General features: G+C 51.9%; 1 protein-coding gene across 6 annotated transcripts in view; it reads right to left on the reverse strand.

Annotated features, from left to right (window-relative positions):
* Positions 1 to 18,029, reverse strand: part of OSBPL10 (oxysterol binding protein like 10) — a 360,812-nt gene that overhangs the window by 47,349 nt on the left and 295,434 nt on the right. For all 6 annotated transcript variants that reach the window (XM_070777074.1, XM_070777075.1, XM_070777078.1 and 3 more), the window contains one exon: positions 8,781 to 8,930. In XM_070777074.1, coding sequence (XP_070633175.1) covers positions 8,781 to 8,930 — 150 coding nt within the window. The remainder of the gene's footprint in view (positions 1 to 8,780; positions 8,931 to 18,029) is intronic.

An 18,029-nucleotide genomic window follows, 5' to 3' on the forward strand; every position in this document is an offset into this window, starting at 1 on the left:
ATTGGAACAACTGGGGGAAATTTTACTATGGGTGTGTTAGGGGACGCACACTGAAACCGCGACTCTGGCTAGGCACCAGAGTAACCATCTGTGTGAGTTATTTTACGACAGGAAGTCCTGGTAAGGAACTAAGCCGCCACCAACCGGAGGAGTTCGGGAAAGGTCAAAAGGAGACACCACGTGTCCTTCCACCTCCCACCTCCTTCTCGCTGGCATCCATCTTGGCTGAGCAATGCATGCCCCACGGGAGACAGCGTGGAAACTGATCCCATCACCGCGAAACCCGAGGCTGCGGAGCCACGTGGCAGGGCAGTTCTCCTGGGGCCCCACACCCTGCTGCTCTCCGCCTGGCGCCCCTTCCCAGTGAAGTCTCTCACTTTGTCAGCACATGTGTCTCCTCGGAAGATTCATTTCCGAGTGGTAGACAAGAGCCCACGCTCGGGCCCTGGAAGGGGCTCCCCTTCCTGCAACAGGTGTGTGAGAAACAGAACGGCATCGAGGTTAAACTTGACCAGGGTGACGAATGAGTCGTGCAGGAGAATGTCCCCGTCAGGTAACTGATGATCTGCCCAGCTCCACTCACTGAGGGACATCAGGGAGGAGTGCTGTGTCTGCGACCTACTCCGAAACGGCTCATCAGGAAACTAACACACACATACACGTCCATGTGTTCTTGTGAGGGACAGAGAGAAGCGGGAGAGGAGGAAGAAGAGAGAAAAGTGCAAAATGGCAACATGTGAACAACTGGCCGATACAGGTGAAGAATGTGCGAATTCACTGTTCTCTTCCTGCAGCTCTACCGTAGACGGAACATGGGCAAAATAGAGCTGAAAGGAAAGAAAAAAAGGCTCTGCTAGGGATGCAACGCCTGGGAATTTACTAGTTGTCCCAGACAATGCTCCTGAAATGAAAGACGCAGGGAATGTGGCCTCATAGCCAACCGCAGGTCCCACCCACTAGGCACCTGCTAGGCATGTGATGCTGTGGCTCTGTCAGCTCTGGGAAAAGTAGAACTCCTGGAGAGACAGAGGAGAATGGAGCAGCTATGGGGTGACTGTCTCCCCGTTTATCTCTTGCTGGTGTTTGTGCAGCATATCCAACCCACGTCTTTCCACCCAGCACCGTGACCATACTGGGCAAAGACGTCACCCTTCCCTCTAAAGTAGATTCTCTCTCGTCTATGGTCCCTCCCTGACATTCCTTTTTTTGGTCCCTTTGCAAGTCAGTCACTTAATCATCTGTGTCTTGGGCAGTGGACACTGTAGACACGAGAGCCAAGAAGTGGGGAGGACTAATTGGGCCGTCTGTCTCCAGCAGAGAGGTGAGCGACGGCCCAGCTGCTCAGGATGACGGCAGCCAAAGCCCCGAAAGCACTGCTTCAGGTTCATCAAGCCATCCGCCAGGGCTGCCTTTGCCGCCACCAACATAATTAAGACCTTGAACTACTTTGGGGAAAAGGAAAAAAGATCTGCACTTGGGAATCAGAGAAAACTTAATTACAGCTAAAGTCGCAGCAGTCTAGAAGTAACGAACTACCCTTTGGATTGGGCTCCTAGAACCTGGAAACAATTGACTGCCCATTGAGAAAGTCAAAGGATCCCCGGAAAGAGTGGGCCTCCTCTAAGGGCACAGTGGGCCTCCTATAAGGAAGGGCTGGGCGGGAGCCACCTCTCCAAAGAAACATCAGTTCATTTGGTAACCGGGAGAGCCATGTACCTGATGCTCTGCCATTAAGACTGGCAAATCCACCTGGAGCAAACAGCAAGGAAAGGAGACCAAGATCAGCCCCCGAGATGGATCTATGCAATCCTTTAAGGCAGCCAGAGGACATACACACAAGCCCAGCCTTACAAAGCAAGCAGGAGAGGAGCCGCACGGCCCAGGGGTTTCTCTACTCAGCCAACAGGATTCTCCCCTGAGTTCCCTTAAAGGGCCAGCTCCCTTCATGCCTATTTCATGGTGCTTGGGACATCACAAAAGGCATTCATTAAAACTGTTATTGGATGAAATGAGTTTCAAATAAAATTTTACTTTTTCTGAGAAGATATTTACTACATATAGAGAGGTGCATTTGTTGGAATCAGGTCCCACGTAGCCTCAGGGTTCAAGACCTCGGCTCATAGGAGAGTCAGAGGCTGTGGGTCGAGGTTTACCTCTTGGCTGCGGCAGCCATGAGGACCTGGGCAAACTCTCCCCTGAGAAGAAGGAGCGTAAGCACAGCAGTGTTGTTAATCTGTGCGTGTTGTGACTGCGCCTGGAATGTGGCCTAATAAATTATGTGATCAAAGGAAAAAGCTGTGCATTTAGGATGTCCACTGTATAATACCAAGTAGCCACTTGAGGAGGTCATGCAAGACAACACAACGGTCTGCTGGGAAGTTATCCATCCGTGAACAGGAATGCAGGCCACGAGAAAGTTTTCGTGCAGACATGCAGGTATCTGTCCTAATGCGATTCTCTATCCAGGGGGTCCACAAACCACAGCCACAAACTAAATCTCCTCTTGGTTTTACAAACAGCAATACTGAAACAATTTAAACAATTCTTTAAGAATCAGAAAAAATTAAGACAAAGAAACGAGAATAAAAAAAAAATTTAAGAAATTAAAAAAAAAAAGAATTAGAGAAACTTCATAATGATCTCAGCGAGTTTCCCTCTCAATGTACAGAATCTTGGCTAGCATCCTTGATGGACAGGATATGCATGGGACGCCCAAGGAGAGCTCAACCCACTCTTTGCCTTGCACTAGTTCTGAGCACAACTATCCCGAATTTACAGAGAAGGAAACAGAAACACTCAGAGGCAAGGTGACTCAGTTGGGAGGCATCCAGGCTCAGAGCCACAGGCATGAACAGAGGGCTCTCCTGTGAGTCCCTGGCGTCTGCACACTTCTCTGCTGCCTGCCTCCTGCTCCAACGATGAATGGTTCTGGATATGGGCAAGCCCTCTGCCCCTTCACGGGATCCCAGCCCCTCCCCTCTCAAGTTCCCGCAGGCACCTGCACCCTCTCTCCCGACTGTTCCCAGCAGCATTCAAACATCTGCAGAAACTACACTTGTCAATTGCAGACCTTCCTTCCAATTTTCTGGTCCCCGTGGCATCAAAACTCCTTGAAACTTTACTGCCTGTCTCCACTTTTTCTCCCCATCCTCCCTTGAAGCCACCCAATCATACCTTGACCAAAACAAAGGCAATGGTCCCTCTGCAAGCATGCTTTTTCTCCGCCCTCAGCTGGAATGCCATGCAGTGGAGACTCCCTTCTCTTTGAAACACTGTGTGACCTCATGCTACCATGCTCCTCTGCTTCCTGTCCTCTCTCTCCACTGACTCTCCATCTCTCCCAGAGAAGGCAATGGCACCCCACTCCAGTACTCTCCCCTGGAAAATCCCATGGACGGAGGAGCCTGGTGGGCTGCAGTCCATGGGGTCGAGAAGAGTCAGACACAACTGAGCGACTTCACTTTCACTTTTCATTTTCATGCATTGGAGAAGGAAATGGCGACCCACTCCAGTGTTCTTGCCTGGAGAATCCCAGGGACGGGGGAGCCTGGTGGGCTGCTGTCTATGGGGTCGCACAGAGTTGGACAGGACTGAAGCATCTTAGCAGCAGCAGCAGCAGCATCTCTCCAGACTCGACATATTGGAGATTCTCTGGCATTTCCTCCTATGCCTCTATTCACTCCCTTTTAGGTGTGAATGGATCTCTCAGACCCAAGAGACTCAAGGTTGAACCTGGGGTATCCCCCTGACCTCCCCATTCTATACCTTCTTTCCCTTGCTAAGCAGGGGTGGTGGTCAGCTCCACTGTGGCCCTCAGCGAACCTGAGCCCCTGGAGATCACAGTCCTACACAGTCCCCTTGTCATACATTCATCAACAGAGTAGAACTGACATGGTGTCAGTTTGGGGCCTAAGGTTTATCAGTGTTCACTTTTGCCCTCCTGGGAGTTTTGAGCTGGCTACCCCACTGGACAGATCGCGAAGGAAGGATTCACGGAGAGAGAAGGTCCTGGAACTTCATGATGAGAGAAAGGCCCAGCTGTTCCAACCAAGTCCAGCCCACAGTCAGCCCAACAGCTGAAGACAGGCACACAGGCAGTGGCCACAGGCAAGACCAGCAGGGGGACTGCTCGGCTGAGCCCAGCCTAGACTGCCTGACTGTGCAGAGGTAAAAGGGTCACTTTCGGTCATTTTGTTTAGGGTCATCAATTCCTCAGTAAGAGATCTCTGAAACAAACAGTTCTAATTTTTATTATCCCAGTAGCCTGGGTTACAGTTGTTCTTTATTCCTCTTTAGCTCATATCCTACATCCAATCCATATGCAAACAGGACAGTCGCAGCCCGCTGGCACCCCTTCTGTGTACACCTAGAATCTGCCACCACCCTTACCACTGACTGTCACTTCCGTTTCCACCATGACCTTGCTGCCTGCACCCCACTCGCCTTTTCTCAGTCCACTTTCCACACAAGAGTCAAGATAAACCTTTACTTTTTATAAGGAATAATAATAATAAAAAAAAAAAAACCTTTACAAGGAAGGGAATTTCCCTGGTGGTCCAGGGTTAAGAATCCGCCTTGCAATGCAAGGGATGTGGGTTGATCCCCGGTTGGGGAACTAAGATCCCACATGTCACAGAGCAACTAAGCCACATATCGAAACTCCTGAAGCCTGTGCGCTCTGGAGCCTGGTGCCTCAACCAGAGTCCATGCACTGTGACAGAAGATCCTGTGTGCCGCCACTAAGACCCGAGTCACCAAACACAAAAATAAATATTAAAACAATACGAGGAAGGCCCTGCATGACTCCGCTCAAAGCTCTCCAGTGGCACCCACATCACCCAGAATAATACCCAAGTCCTCACAATGTCCGACTAGGTTCTCTGATCCAGCCCCTGCCTTCCTGCCAACTTAATTTCCTGCCAACCCATACAAGTCACTCTCATCCTGGCACAGTGGTCATCCTCAAACGCCAAGCAAGATCCACCCTGGGCCTTGTCCACCCACCGTCCCCTCTGGCCTGAATGCCCTTCCACTGCGAGGTCCCCTGCCTGACTTCTGTATCTCCATCTGGGGTCTGCACTCCAGCGACACCCGGGGAACCCTGCTCGGAGCAGCTGATGGAGGAGGCCCGCCCTCCTGCCGTCACCTTAACCCGGGCCCACCGTGCTCTGTGTCTCTGCATCGCGTTTCTAGTCCCTGCATCCTTTTCACTCTTGTTTCTTGTCTGTCTCCTTCCACCACCGCACAGGCTCCACGAGGGCGTGGGTTCTGAAAGGTGGAACTCCCAGCATGGCAGGTGTGGAGCCCAACACACACATACCAGATGAGAGAGCACATGCGTCAGCAAAGGCTGCCTTTCACAGCCCTGGAAACAAGGGAAAAATAATCATAAACCAAGCTCAACCTTGCACCCTGGGGCCCGCCTCCCTGGAGCCCATGATTTGGCAGGACAGTGGCTCTGAACACGTTTCCCAGCTGCTCCAAGCGCTCCAGAGGTTTCCTACGTCCCTCAGGATCAAATCTACCCTCCTTCAGCAGCCCACAGGGCTCTGCAGATCTGACCCCTCCAGACTTGAGGCTCCTCCGGGCCCCACTAGTACACACTCCTCGCACACCCCACCACCGTACAGAACTCTCTGGCTCTGCCCATGCTCTTCCCTCCGCCAGAACACCCTTCCTCTCGTTCCTCCCACTCCTGTCCACTTGTTCTTCTGGCTCCACCTACATGTCCCTTTGTCAAAGTGCCCTTCTGTGACCTCCATCTTCTACGGCCCCTTCTTTTCCTGTATTTTCCTTCCTGGGCTACCCACAGTTGGTGGAAGTACAGCAGATTATTCAGCGGAGGAATTTACCAGAAACTTAGGCTTCTGGAACCACAACCGAGAAAGGAGGGCAGACAAAGGTGCTTTTCGAAGCAGGACCAGTGAAAGGGCCCGGTGAAAAATGAAAATGCAAGTCAAGTCAGCAACAGCAGAGTAGTAACCAAGCCTGGGGTGCTTCTGAGCATGGGGTGCTGTACGACCCCACCAGTCACATGTCCAGGAAACTGCAAAATGCAGCCCTAAAGGCCTGGTGAGGCAGCTGACCTGTGAATGTGGCAGCACTGGCCATCTCTGCAAAGACAGAGCCATGCACTTATTTTATGGAGAGACCAGAGCTTCATTCTTGAATGGAGGAATCTTCCCTCTCCAGGGTGCCCGCTCCCTGGACCAAGTGCCATTCAGGCCAAGTTCATCCACAGCCAGTTTAGCACAAGCGTCACTGAATAACACAGTCAAGAGCTGAGAAGAGGCGAAGAGACAACAGGAACGATTTGATCTACAAACAATAGATGCTGGATAGGGTGTGGAGAAAAGGGAACCCTCATACACTGATGGTGGGAATATAATTTGATGTCACTTCAGTTCAGTTGCTCCGTCGTGTCCGACTCTTTGCGACCCCATGAATCACAGCACGCCAGGCCTCCCTGTCCATCAACTCCGGGAGTTCACCCAGACTCACGTCCATGGAGTCAGTGATGCCAATTTGTAGCTACTGTGAAAACCAAAATGGAGATTCCTCAAAAAAAAAAAAAAAAAACTAACAACAGAACTACCATATGATCCAGGAATCCCAGTACTGGGCATATACCCAGATAAAACCATAATGTGAAAAGATACACGCACCCCAGTGTTCACTGCAGTGCTAGTCACAGCAGCCAGGACATGGAAGCAACCTAAATGCCCATCAACAGATGAGTGGATAAAGAAATGAGGTGCATACATAAAATGGAATATTACTCAGCCACTAATAAAGAACAATGCCATCTGCAGGAACATGGGTGGACACAGAGATGACCACACTCAGCGAAGCGAGGCAGTCAGAGACAGACAAGTACCATGCGGTATCACACACAGGCGGAATCTAAATTACGGCACAAGTGAGCACATCAACGAAACAAAACCAGAATCAGAGACACAGAGAACAGAAGTGTGGTTGCCAAGGGAAGGGGAGGACGGGGAAGGGACAGAGGGTGAGGTCTGAAACAAAAGGGAAGGGGGAGGCAGAACCTTTGAAAGAAGGACACCGCCACAGGACGCGACAACAACTGGCTAGAACAAGCTAGTTCAAGATGGCGGGCGAGTGGACTTCCGCCAGCCCGCGCGCCTCAGCACAGGCTCGGCGCAACGCAGCGAAAGAAACGGCACCGCCACCCGCACAGGGCAGTTCCGAGGCTGCCCGTCAAACACCAAACAGCGGGCAGTGGCCCAAGGCCTGGGAATTCCCGCCCCTCCCTCAAAACAGCTGTAGTGATTCTCCTGCTCATTAGCCTATAAGATTACCTAGCCTATAAAAACTAAAGATGCCATATTTGGGGCCTCTCTCGCCTTCTGAGAGGACCCACACTCTGTCAGTAGGGTGTACTTCTCTCTAAATTAATCCACTTCTTACCTATCACTTTGTCTCTCACTGAATTCTTTCTGTGATAAGATATCAAGAACCTGAGTTTCATTAAACCCTGAGACCAGGTGTGCGATCTCAATTAAAAGACCTTGGGTTCAAGCCCTAATCTGGGTTGTCCTTGCAGTTTGGGATTAGCAGATGCAAACTATTATACATAAGGTGGATAAACAATGTTATATACAAGATGGATAGACAAATGTAAGATGGATCAACCCCGTTCGAGAGGAGATCACCTGGGCCAGACTAAAGGAGTACAGGCCCTGCACGCACCCTGAGCCTCAGCAGCAGCTCCACCCTTGAGCCGCTGCTCTACAGCTCCTCACCAAATCCTCCTGGGTTGGGGCACACAGACTTGAGGGCATTAGACTGCTGTGTCCCCCTTTGCCTGACAAAGGAATAAAGCTGTTCTTCTCTACGTCACCCAAAACTCTGTCTCTGAGATTCCTTTTGGCCCTGGTGCACAGAGGCTGAGCTTCCAGCATCAGAATCAGGACAAGGCAAGGGAACCCAAGGCAGGTTAGGCAGTCAAGTCCAGGCACCTCGCACAACCCACAAGGCCACTGATGCCCTCCCTCACCTCTCAGCGGCAAGCATAGCGGCCTTTCCTCTCGCCTCCAGAACAAAGACACTGCCCAGAGTGGGGGGAGCCTCCACATGGGCCCTCTCCTGGGCATCACCGTGAGGATGCTGAGTCCTGTCAACAGTTTCCCAGGATGAGTGCACACCAGCGGGAGTTTCTGCATGTCCACCAACCAGCAGCACACAGCTCTCCACGTGGGCACTGAGGTCTGGTCACCAGCAGGGTGAAGGCCAGCAACAGGCGGCAGCAGCAGGTGGCCAGGTGCCCGGGAGGAGGTGCCAGGGGCCAGGCTCACTCCCACCCCCACCATCTCCTTCCTCCTGTTTTCTGTGGCTAATGTGCCACGTGCATCTCTCTAGGTCACCTTTCATCCTCTCGAGGACACAGTGGGAGACAAATCCCATCTGGAACTGTCCTCATCATCTCGTGTGCTCTCCCCACCCTTGGAGCATCTCAGCTCCTCCAGAGATGCAAAGGCCAGGCTCTCACCCTTGGGATGGGTGTCCGCATGAAATATCCTTTCCAGGGACTTTCCGGGTGACCCAGTGGTTAAGCTCCATGCTTCCATTGCAGGGGCTTAGGTTCAACCCCTGATGAGGGAACTAAGATCCCACATGCTGTGTGACACAGTCAAACAAACAAACAAAAAAAGCCTTTCCAATCATCCCTGGGGCATCCATGCTTGACAGGGAAGCCTGGGAGGGAAACACAGCGCCCAGACGACCAGCCACAAGTCCCTGGGGACACGCCCTCCTACCTTGGTCAGATCCATCCCAAGTTTGAGCTGAGAAATGAGGTGCAGGATCACACTGCGCTGGTCCTCCATGACGCCCAGTTCTGTCTCTTCCTGATCTTCAGTGTCGCTTTTCTCATCTTCGGACAAAACCAATTCAGGGCCTGAATTTGGCTAAAACAAGATCATCAATAAAAATCACCAGCTGGTCCCGAGAAGGGAGGCACAGCACCGCACCCATGTTCTTTGGCAAAAGGGCAGAGAGCCCAGGCTCGCCCAGAAAGAACCTCACCAGCTGGTGCTCCTGGCTGTGGGGTGAAGACGATCTTTGGGGTGCAGGTCCCGCCTGCAAGCGCTGCAGGAACTCGCTCATCTTCCCCCCCTCATCAGTAAGTGAACATTCTGACCTAAGCACTTCCCCTGACAAAAAGCTTCCTGCCCCCCAAGAAACTATTAATAACTGTAACATACCAGCATGCATCCATTCATCTGCACTATTCCCAAATGATGTTCTCCTGTTAACTTGTACAACCCACCACAGCTAATGTAAATTTACACTATAAGTAATGCAAATTTCTGTTTATCAGCAAACATCAGACGCTTCTGAAATTGACATTACCCTTATTTATGTGAAAATTTACTCTGAAATTATTTCTACTCCCATTAGTTAATATCAAGATGGCAAGTGTGACCGAAAAAGGCTCAGTTGTTGGCATTCATTTAGGCAGGGAAACAAAAATGAAAACGTAAAGAAAAAGCCTGAAATGGAACAACAATGCTAAGCTTCAATCCACCAACAGACCCTATGCTTTCCTTGATGCAAGTTTTATTCATTCAGTTGCTTGATTCCCGTTTTCCAAATTACACAGAAAGCAGGCAAGTTAATACAATGTGCCAGGGAAGTAGCTAAGAGCAAAATTTTCTGATACCTAAGTGCCAAAGAACTCTTCTCTTGAAAGAAACCACCATTTTATTCACCATTCCTCATTTATGTTCTCAAAGTACTTGTTTCTCTATCAGCAAAAGCACTCCACACAAAACATGTTGTAATTGTTTCTAATTTCTGTTGACAGGTCAGACACAATGAACTTAAAATACAGAAACACAGGAGCTTGAACGTTTTCATATAAAAGGATACAGACTTGTCCAAATATCCACACAAAAACTAACAATTTTCAACCTCAGGAGACAGAACCATGGCATCTATTTCCGATACACACAAGTTACTTCGCTATCACGGTGTTGATAATCATCGGGCTTCACACACACATGCTGGCTGTTCCTCCCCAACGCGCCAGAGGAAATAAGGTATTTTTCCCACTGGGGTAGCAGTTTTTAAAATTTCAATTGAGGGACTTCCCTGATGGTCCAGTGGTTATGAACCCACCTTGCAACAGAGTGAGTCTCGGGTTCGATCCCTGGTGGGGGAACTAAGATCCCGCGTGCCGTGGAGCAACTAAGCCCGTATGCCACAACTGCTGAAGCCCAGGCCACAGCTGGAGAGGGCGTGGGCCACAAAGATCTCGATGATGCAGCCAAATACACACAGAGCACATGTATACCTGTGATGGATTCATTTTGATATTTGGCAAAACTAATACAATTATGTAAAGTTTAAAAATAAAATAAAATTAAAAAAAAAAAGTAAGAGGAAGACTTCAATTGAAATAGACGTCTTCCTTAGACATATTTCTCAAATTATTCCCAAGTCCACGGGGCTGTCCTCCAGCCAAGACTCGCGTTTCATCGTCTGCCTGGTTCTCCAGACTCACGCCACGTGTCTTACGTGACATCACCGGAAAGGTGCTTTGCTGGATATACTGAAACAACCGAGGGCCTCTGTCCCCCTATCGTGATCCAGCGGACGGACCTGAACGGAGTCTGGGGCCGTGCTGGGAAGCCAGGGGCAGGCGGACAGGAGCCCAGCGCCCAGCGGCCCTGTCTCTCCTCCAGCTTCAGCTCCTCCGCTGCAGTGCCCGTGGCGATCAAGGCCGCCACGCTTCTGCGCCCAACGGGCTAAGTCAGGGCCACCCTCTCACGCACCTGTCCTCCTCACTCTCCTCGTTCCTCTCCTCAGCATTTTAGGGGAATTTTAAAGGGTGGCTGCCTCTGTGCTCTGTGAGTTTGCATCTCCAATCAGGTGCCACTGAAGCCAGAAAGCTCAGACACCCACCCTTCAATGCGAAGGCGAAAAGTGTTAGTCTCTCAGTCGTGTCTGACTCTTTGCAACCCCACAGACTGTAGAGCCTGCCAGACTCCTCTGTCCATGCGGTTCTCCAGGCAAGAAGACTGGAGTGGGTAGCCATTCCCTTCTCCAGGGGATCTTCCCAACCCCGGGATTGAATCCGCATCTCCTGCCCTGGCAGGCAGATTCTTTTACCTCTGAGCCACCAGCAAAGCCCGTGCCTCGGTGACGCAGCTGCTGCCTCCTCTGCAGCGATCTGACAGGCAGGAAGGATTAGCAGACTGCCCTCCACCCGGGGCAGGGGGGGCAGGAGAGGGCAACACCTGGCATCTGTGTCAGGAGGAGAAAGCACAATCGAAAGCAACTGTGGGACTTTCCTGGTGGTCCAGTGGCTATTCTCTGCAATCCCCATGCAGGGGGCCCAGGTTCAGCCCACACCCTGCAACTGAGAGCCCAGGTGCCACAAGTAAAGACCTCACACAACGAAGACCTGGCACGACCAAGAACATTTAAATAACTTGTTAAAACAGAAAGCAAATCAGGTTACCAGCCTGCACTGGAGAAGGCAGGCGTGGCTTTCAAGGTCCCTGCACATCTCAGCAAGAAAGGGAGCGCCATGGGAAAAGACCCTGAAGAAGAACAGATACCTGTAGGTGTACAACTGCATCACTGCTGGGCACCCGAAAGGAACACAGCATCGCTCATCAACTGTTCTCCAAAACAGAAATTCAAAAAGAAAGGGAGCTCCATTTGGAGTGCAACTAACTGTTCCTCCTGAAATGAGTTGCTCTCGCAAAGTACTGAGTGTGAGGTAAACAAATCAATAGCTCAAGTCAGCTTTGCGAAGTGAAGAAGGCTTCTTTTTTCTGAAACTGTGATTTTTTCCATCTGCCTATAGGCCAGTGCATGGGGAACTCTCCACCCCTCCCATCCGTAGCCACTCTCAGGGAGGTGCTTACAGACCACCCAGACCACACGTCTCCTGCTGTCTGCCTCTCTTGAAAACTAAACCCAGCCGGTCCCTGATTTCCAAGGAGCCAAGAAGCCTTCTGTGAGATCCTGCCACAGCAAACAGACATTACTGTGCACGCAAGCCTCTCCAGCTCGTCCCACTCCAATCAACGTCACATTTCCCGTGTCTCATGATACCACCAGGGACACTGGCTCCAGCAAAGAGAAAGCAGGCCGGTGCACAGGCCCAGAAGCTGACTCACTCCAGGGTGACTGGTGGCCAGAACTCCTGGGGGCCCTGAAGTCCCGTCAAGGGAAGAAAGGCCGCGGGGAGTCTGACACACATCCCCTCACTGGCACAGATCCTTAGCAAACTGTGCCCTGAGCTTAAACAAGGATCCAGTAATATTCCTGTTTCTTCCAGCTTCTGAGAAACTGCAAAAGAGTCTCCTACCAGACCTTGAATAAATAATCAAGTTTTTTTTATTTTTTAAAGCTGGTTTCATTCATCACTTTGTCTGTGAACATATTAGAGAACCATCCCTCCTCCAATTCCACCCAAACTGGAACTCAATTCGTATGCAGAAAGTGAGACCACTTTTTGTGTGGGTCTCAAAATGGGGATGTGTGGGACTTCCCCTGTGGCCCGGCAGATAAGAATCTGCCTGCCAATACAGGGGACATGGGTTCAATCCCTGGTCCAGGAAGATCCCACATGCATCAGGGCAGCTAAGCCCACATGTTGCAACTACTGAAGCCTGAATGCCTAGAGCCTGCGCTCTACCACAAGGGAAGCCCCAGCAATGAGAGGCCTGTGCACTGCCTCGGTTTGCTGCAACTAGAGAAAGCCCACTCACAGCCACAAAGACCCAGAACAGCCAAAAATAAATAAAAGTAAATTAAAAAGTAGCAATTATTAGAAAAATAAAACAATACAGGCATGCGTAGATGGAGAGTAGACGTCTCCAACAGGGCACATCAGCCTGAAGGTCAACTGGCCGTGTGAACACCAATTTGTGGGCACCTGCAAAGCACCCACAGTTAGCAGGGTCTCTGAAAAATGGAGAATTCAAAGAACCAGCTTTGATGGAGTTTTAAAGGCAGAAAACCTCCCTTTTCAAGGTCAAGGGCTTGCAGATTCTCCTGCTCTAACATGAAATCCACAACAGCGGTAACGGTCAGCGGATCCAATCTCGTTTCCACAGTCAGGCCCACGTGCTGGTCGCATCCTCCCCCGCCCGCTCATCGAGGTCTGCTCCTCTCCCCAGGGGATCAGAGGTGGCTGAACAGTGTTTCTCCACCTCAGAAGAAAACTGAAAGGAAAAAAAACGGCTTTATAACACTGAGAAAATTCCTAAGACCTGATCAAGAAGCATCTTCAAATCCCCCTCCCCCATCCCCTGGAGAGCTCTGCAAATGAGCCAGCTGGGCAGTAAAAAGGTCTGCAAACTTGAAGATATAATGGAATTAGGATATGCTGTAAAGAAAAGCAGACTTTGGGAAAATGAAGCTTTTAGTAAAAACAAAAATTATGACTCAGGATTTCTACCACATGAGCACCGCAGAGTGTGGTGCTACAACAAGCCAGTGACTCCTGCGTTGCTAGCAAAAGGGAGGACGGACAAGCGGAGGGCCAGGAAAAGGCCGACAGGCAGCTGGCGCCCCCTGGTGGCTCAGCAGTGACGTGGCCCCCAGGGCAAGGGCTCTTAAGGACATTCAATGAGGTATCTACTGCTATGGGACTTTCCTGGCCGTCCAGTGGGTTAGACTCCCTCTTCCAATGCAGGGGGCGAGGGTTCGATCCCTGGTTGGGGAGCTAAGATCTTGCAGCCAAAAAACAAAACAAAACATAAAACAGAAGCAGCGTTATAACAAATTGAATAAAGACTTTAAAAATGGTCCAAAACAAAAATCTTAAAAAAAAAAATCTGTCACCTTTGACATTTCACACTCAAATCGGGGAGGGACGGCATTTTATAGAGTGGGTCTGCCTAGAATGACCTCAGGCCTCTCAAGGTCTGAAGGGTCATGGAAGTGAGCTGGGCTCTCAGGCTGAGAAGTGGTTGAACAGGAGACGGTCCGAGCACCAGACACGCCCCTGCCTCATTACCGATCTCTACGCCTCATCAGAGAGGGAGAAGCTCATCCCCACTTTGGAGTCCAAAGCCAGAAGCAACATCGCAACTCGTGTTAGATCCATGTGGGTCCCGCTGCCCTGTCAAGGGGAGCACCGGTGTCTCAGACACATTGAACTTGGCTGGTGTCTCATCCTTTTCACAAAAATCTCCACTCCTTCATACAAATGCAAATTCCAAGCAAGACTGAAATTCCAATCTCTTTTATTCAATACACACGTGTGATGTAATTACAGTTGGAGTCAGTTCCAGGGAAAAAACCAACCAGGAAACAGACATTTATCTTCAGAGTCCATGCAGTTCCCTATCGGAGGCCTCACTCCGCGCCACGCTCCCCAAACCCACCCTCTTCCCAGCCTCATTTCTATCTTCCCCTCCTCTTTCTTCACGGTGATCTCCCCTGCTGTCTGGACTGAGGCCTGGGGCCAATACAAGCAGCTGGATCTACTACTAATGTCCGCTTTAACCCAGTGACTTAAATCAAAGGGCTGAACCTTCACCTCAAGGCCTTAGAGAGAGGCCTGTGCCCTACCCAGCCTTCCAAGAAGTCGTTTCACTGCTGGGCAGGGAGCAGCTCCCCATGGAGCCTGGAAATACAGCCATGCAGGTCTGAAGGGTTTCCTCCAGTAAGGATCAGATGGATGCCGGCAGCCAACTTTTGCCAGAAAAACAAGCATCCTGACAAGAGGTATTTTTAACTGGACTACATCTTCAACAGAACGACAGAACCCACTGAGCTCTACTGAGCTGCAACTTTCCCCAAAAGTCTACCAGATCAAGACAGAAAGCCAGCAAGAAAATGAACGTCAACTTCTCTTCCAGCAGCGAACATGCTGCAGCTCAATCGTTTTTCAAAAGTCTGGCATCTCTCCCTGCGTGCTGGTATCTCGGCATGGAGGTATGGGTGGGCTGAGTCAACCCAAAAACCTTGACACTGAATGCGAGAGCTAGACGTAGCCCAGATATTGTCTTTACAGGAAAAGGGGGGACCTAGCCGTGCCAAGAACACTGTCTGGTATTCTGAGGGCCACCAAGAGGTGGGTGGCAGGGAAGAGGACCCCAAGCGTCACCACCCTCAGATGCCCTCCATGTCATGAGCACGGTAGCGGGCAGAGGAGTAACTGGGAAATGATGTGGCCTCATATGCCACGTGCTTCTCAAGGTCACAGCTACACAGAACATGCAACGGCATGCGATCACAGCCACCAGGGCGAGCCAGCTTTTGCTCACTAAGGGATACAAGTCAAGAGAAGGTGGTCTTCCCAAAATGAGAGGTTTTAGAAAAAACAGGAATGTGAAGCTGAAACATGGAGAGCGCTGAGGGGGGCCAGCGCTGAGGGCCTCCCAGACTGGGAGGGTGGGTTAATGGAGACAGACGAAGGGAACAAAACAGGGAGCACGGCGAATTCCAGAAGAGCAAGAGGATCCGAGTGTCTAAGAGGTACAAGTGCCCAGGGACCAACCACCAAACCAACTCTGTTTTGGTTCTACTGATGATGGTGTTACCGCCTCTTCAGTCTCTGGTCATTTTTTCTCCATCTTGGTATTTACAGTGTATGTAACCAAGTGGTCACAACCAGTACTCTATCCTCAGAGCGCATCAACACATCAGTGTCATCTGGCACCCTAAGAAGCCCCATCTAACAGCCCGAGGTCACAAGGATTGGCACAGAGGGATCCAAAGTCCCAGTCCAACTTGGGGATCCAATCAGCAGCACTGGCAGAGCCCAGGGCCCCCACGGCCGGCCGGCTGTGCAGCGAATTCCACTGGCCACGTCCGCCCTCACTCCCCAGTGGTAACCATGTACCGTGGGACAATCGAGGGCACAGCCCTCGCTACCACACGCCCGGAACAATTACTCCCCGAGGACAGACATGGATGTGATGCTTGTCCTCTGAACACGCGGTGGCAACCGCGGGGACCTACTGTTCTCCCCACGCTCAGTGCATGCGGGGTTTCGCCTCCAGAAGACTCTCTCTTGCGCCTGTCTCTAATTCCCCAAAAGGAGGCCATCCTGGCTGGGTGGGAGGGTTCTCGCTCGAAGGATGGATGCTCGTCTCCGGTCAGAAGTCATGACAGAGGGCTGCTGACAGGCGCAGGTCTTTGGGTGGTGTCAGGTCCGGCTGATGCCCCTCGGCCCAGACGCAGGGTGGCTGCCAGAGGCTCCTCACACGTACCGTCCTCTGTTCGGAGCCGCGGTGGCCTCAGGTGACCAACTGTGCCTCAGAGGCCGCCCCTGCAGCTGGAGGACCTTATCTGGCCATTTGGAGGTCTGTACGAGGCCACAATCAGGGAAGACCTGATGGAGGAGTCGGCTCCTAGCTTGGACAGGTGCAAGTACAAGCATGTCCACGCCTGGGGGAGGCTGAGCTGGGTGCCGCTGATGTCACAATCCTTCTCTGCTGCCTCCCAGCGGCCGCGATGGCTCTCTGGCGCTACCCACACATACACACACACTTCCCACACTTGGCTCTCATAGACTGGAAGGACAGATGCTCGTCGTGAGCAAAGGGGCCGACCTGCAGAAAGGTTAATTGTACATCAAACACACCCTGGAAGATAAGAGGAGATTGCTGCTGGGGAGAGGGAGCTGGAGAGGCGGGGCAGGCATTCCTCATCAGGAACAGCACACCGGGAGGATTGTAAAGGCATTCCTTTCAAGACACACGGGGGAGGCATTCGAGGGGGGAGCATGGCCAAGCCCTTTTCCATGTCTGCGTGTCTGCTTGGAAACCATCTTAAAAGAAAGGAATTGCGAAGGAGCAAAGGAAACTTGGAGAAAGGGCAGCAGGGGAAGCGGCAGCAGCGAATGAAGCGGGAATGACTGTGCTGCAGTTGAGGCTTGGGAAGCAGGTCAGCGGCCCGGCCCAGGCATGCAGGCACCCGGAAGCGAGATGAGGGCGCAAACGCAGTGTGTCAGGCTAAGGGCCAGGGCTGTGTCCGGGGCTTTGTGACCTTTTCTGCAAAAGTCCGGCCCTTTCCAGCCTGAATTCACAGCTGGGCGAGGGCTCCACGAAGTTCTGCGGGGTGAGGGCGTGCCTACCACACCCTGGTCCTCGGACGGTGCTGGCAGCACAGGTCACGCTTCCCAACTCACAGGAAGCCCCTGAAGATGGGATGAAGGTCACGAGAAGGCAAGAAAGAGGACACATCATCGCAGCTCTGTGGGGCAGCCAGGCATCCGGGGAGAACTCTGAGCGGTGGCTGCAGACACGCCCTGGATGTAAATCCTGAACCTGCCGCCCTCCACCTGGCAGGCCGTCTCCTCACCTGTGAGACGGAGATGGTACCACCCATCCCTGGGGAGGGGGACGCCGCGGAGAGGCTCAGGGAAGATGGGGCATCGGTGCAGAGGGAACGCTGAGCAAAAGCCCGCTGCTCTCCTGAGGTCGAGGCACCCTCGCCGGGGACGTGGGGGCCCTTGGTGCAGGGACCTGGAAGCCACAGCTGAAGCGCCCGCCACCCCCACTTGGGCTCATTCCCATCCTAGCAGCACCCTTCTGGAAGCTGCAGGATGCCGCCCACATTCTGTCCCAGGCCCTCCCCAGCTGAGGACTTGGGGGCCACAAAGATCCAGGCCCCTGAAGCACCAGAGGCAGCATCAGTTCCCAGACCTAGGGCTGCAGCAGGAAGGGATGCATAGGAATCCCCCTCGCAAATCTCAGCCGAGGATCCCGGGAAGATCCGGGCATCGCATGGGACAAACAGCACGGCAGCCAGGACAGAGACTCAACGCGAAGGCCATCCCAGGCCCCAGGGTCCGGCTGTGGTCTGTGGGGAGTGATGGGAGTGGGCGGCTGCTGTCCAACGCTACTCAGAAAAGGTGGGGAAGAAACTCCCTGAGTTCCATCCTAGCCTTTCTGGACTCTAGTAAAAGAGAAAAGTGGTGGTTTAAGACAAAAAAGACCTCCCACCCTTAGGGAGTGCTGAGGGATAAGCAGGTACCAGACTTGAATGAGTTACCACCACACCAGTCTCCTCAAATGCGCATGATCATCACC

The sequence above is a fragment of the Bos indicus genome, chromosome 22 (assembly GCF_029378745.1).
Source record: "Bos indicus isolate NIAB-ARS_2022 breed Sahiwal x Tharparkar chromosome 22, NIAB-ARS_B.indTharparkar_mat_pri_1.0, whole genome shotgun sequence".
Taxonomy (NCBI): domain Eukaryota; kingdom Metazoa; phylum Chordata; class Mammalia; order Artiodactyla; family Bovidae; genus Bos; species Bos indicus.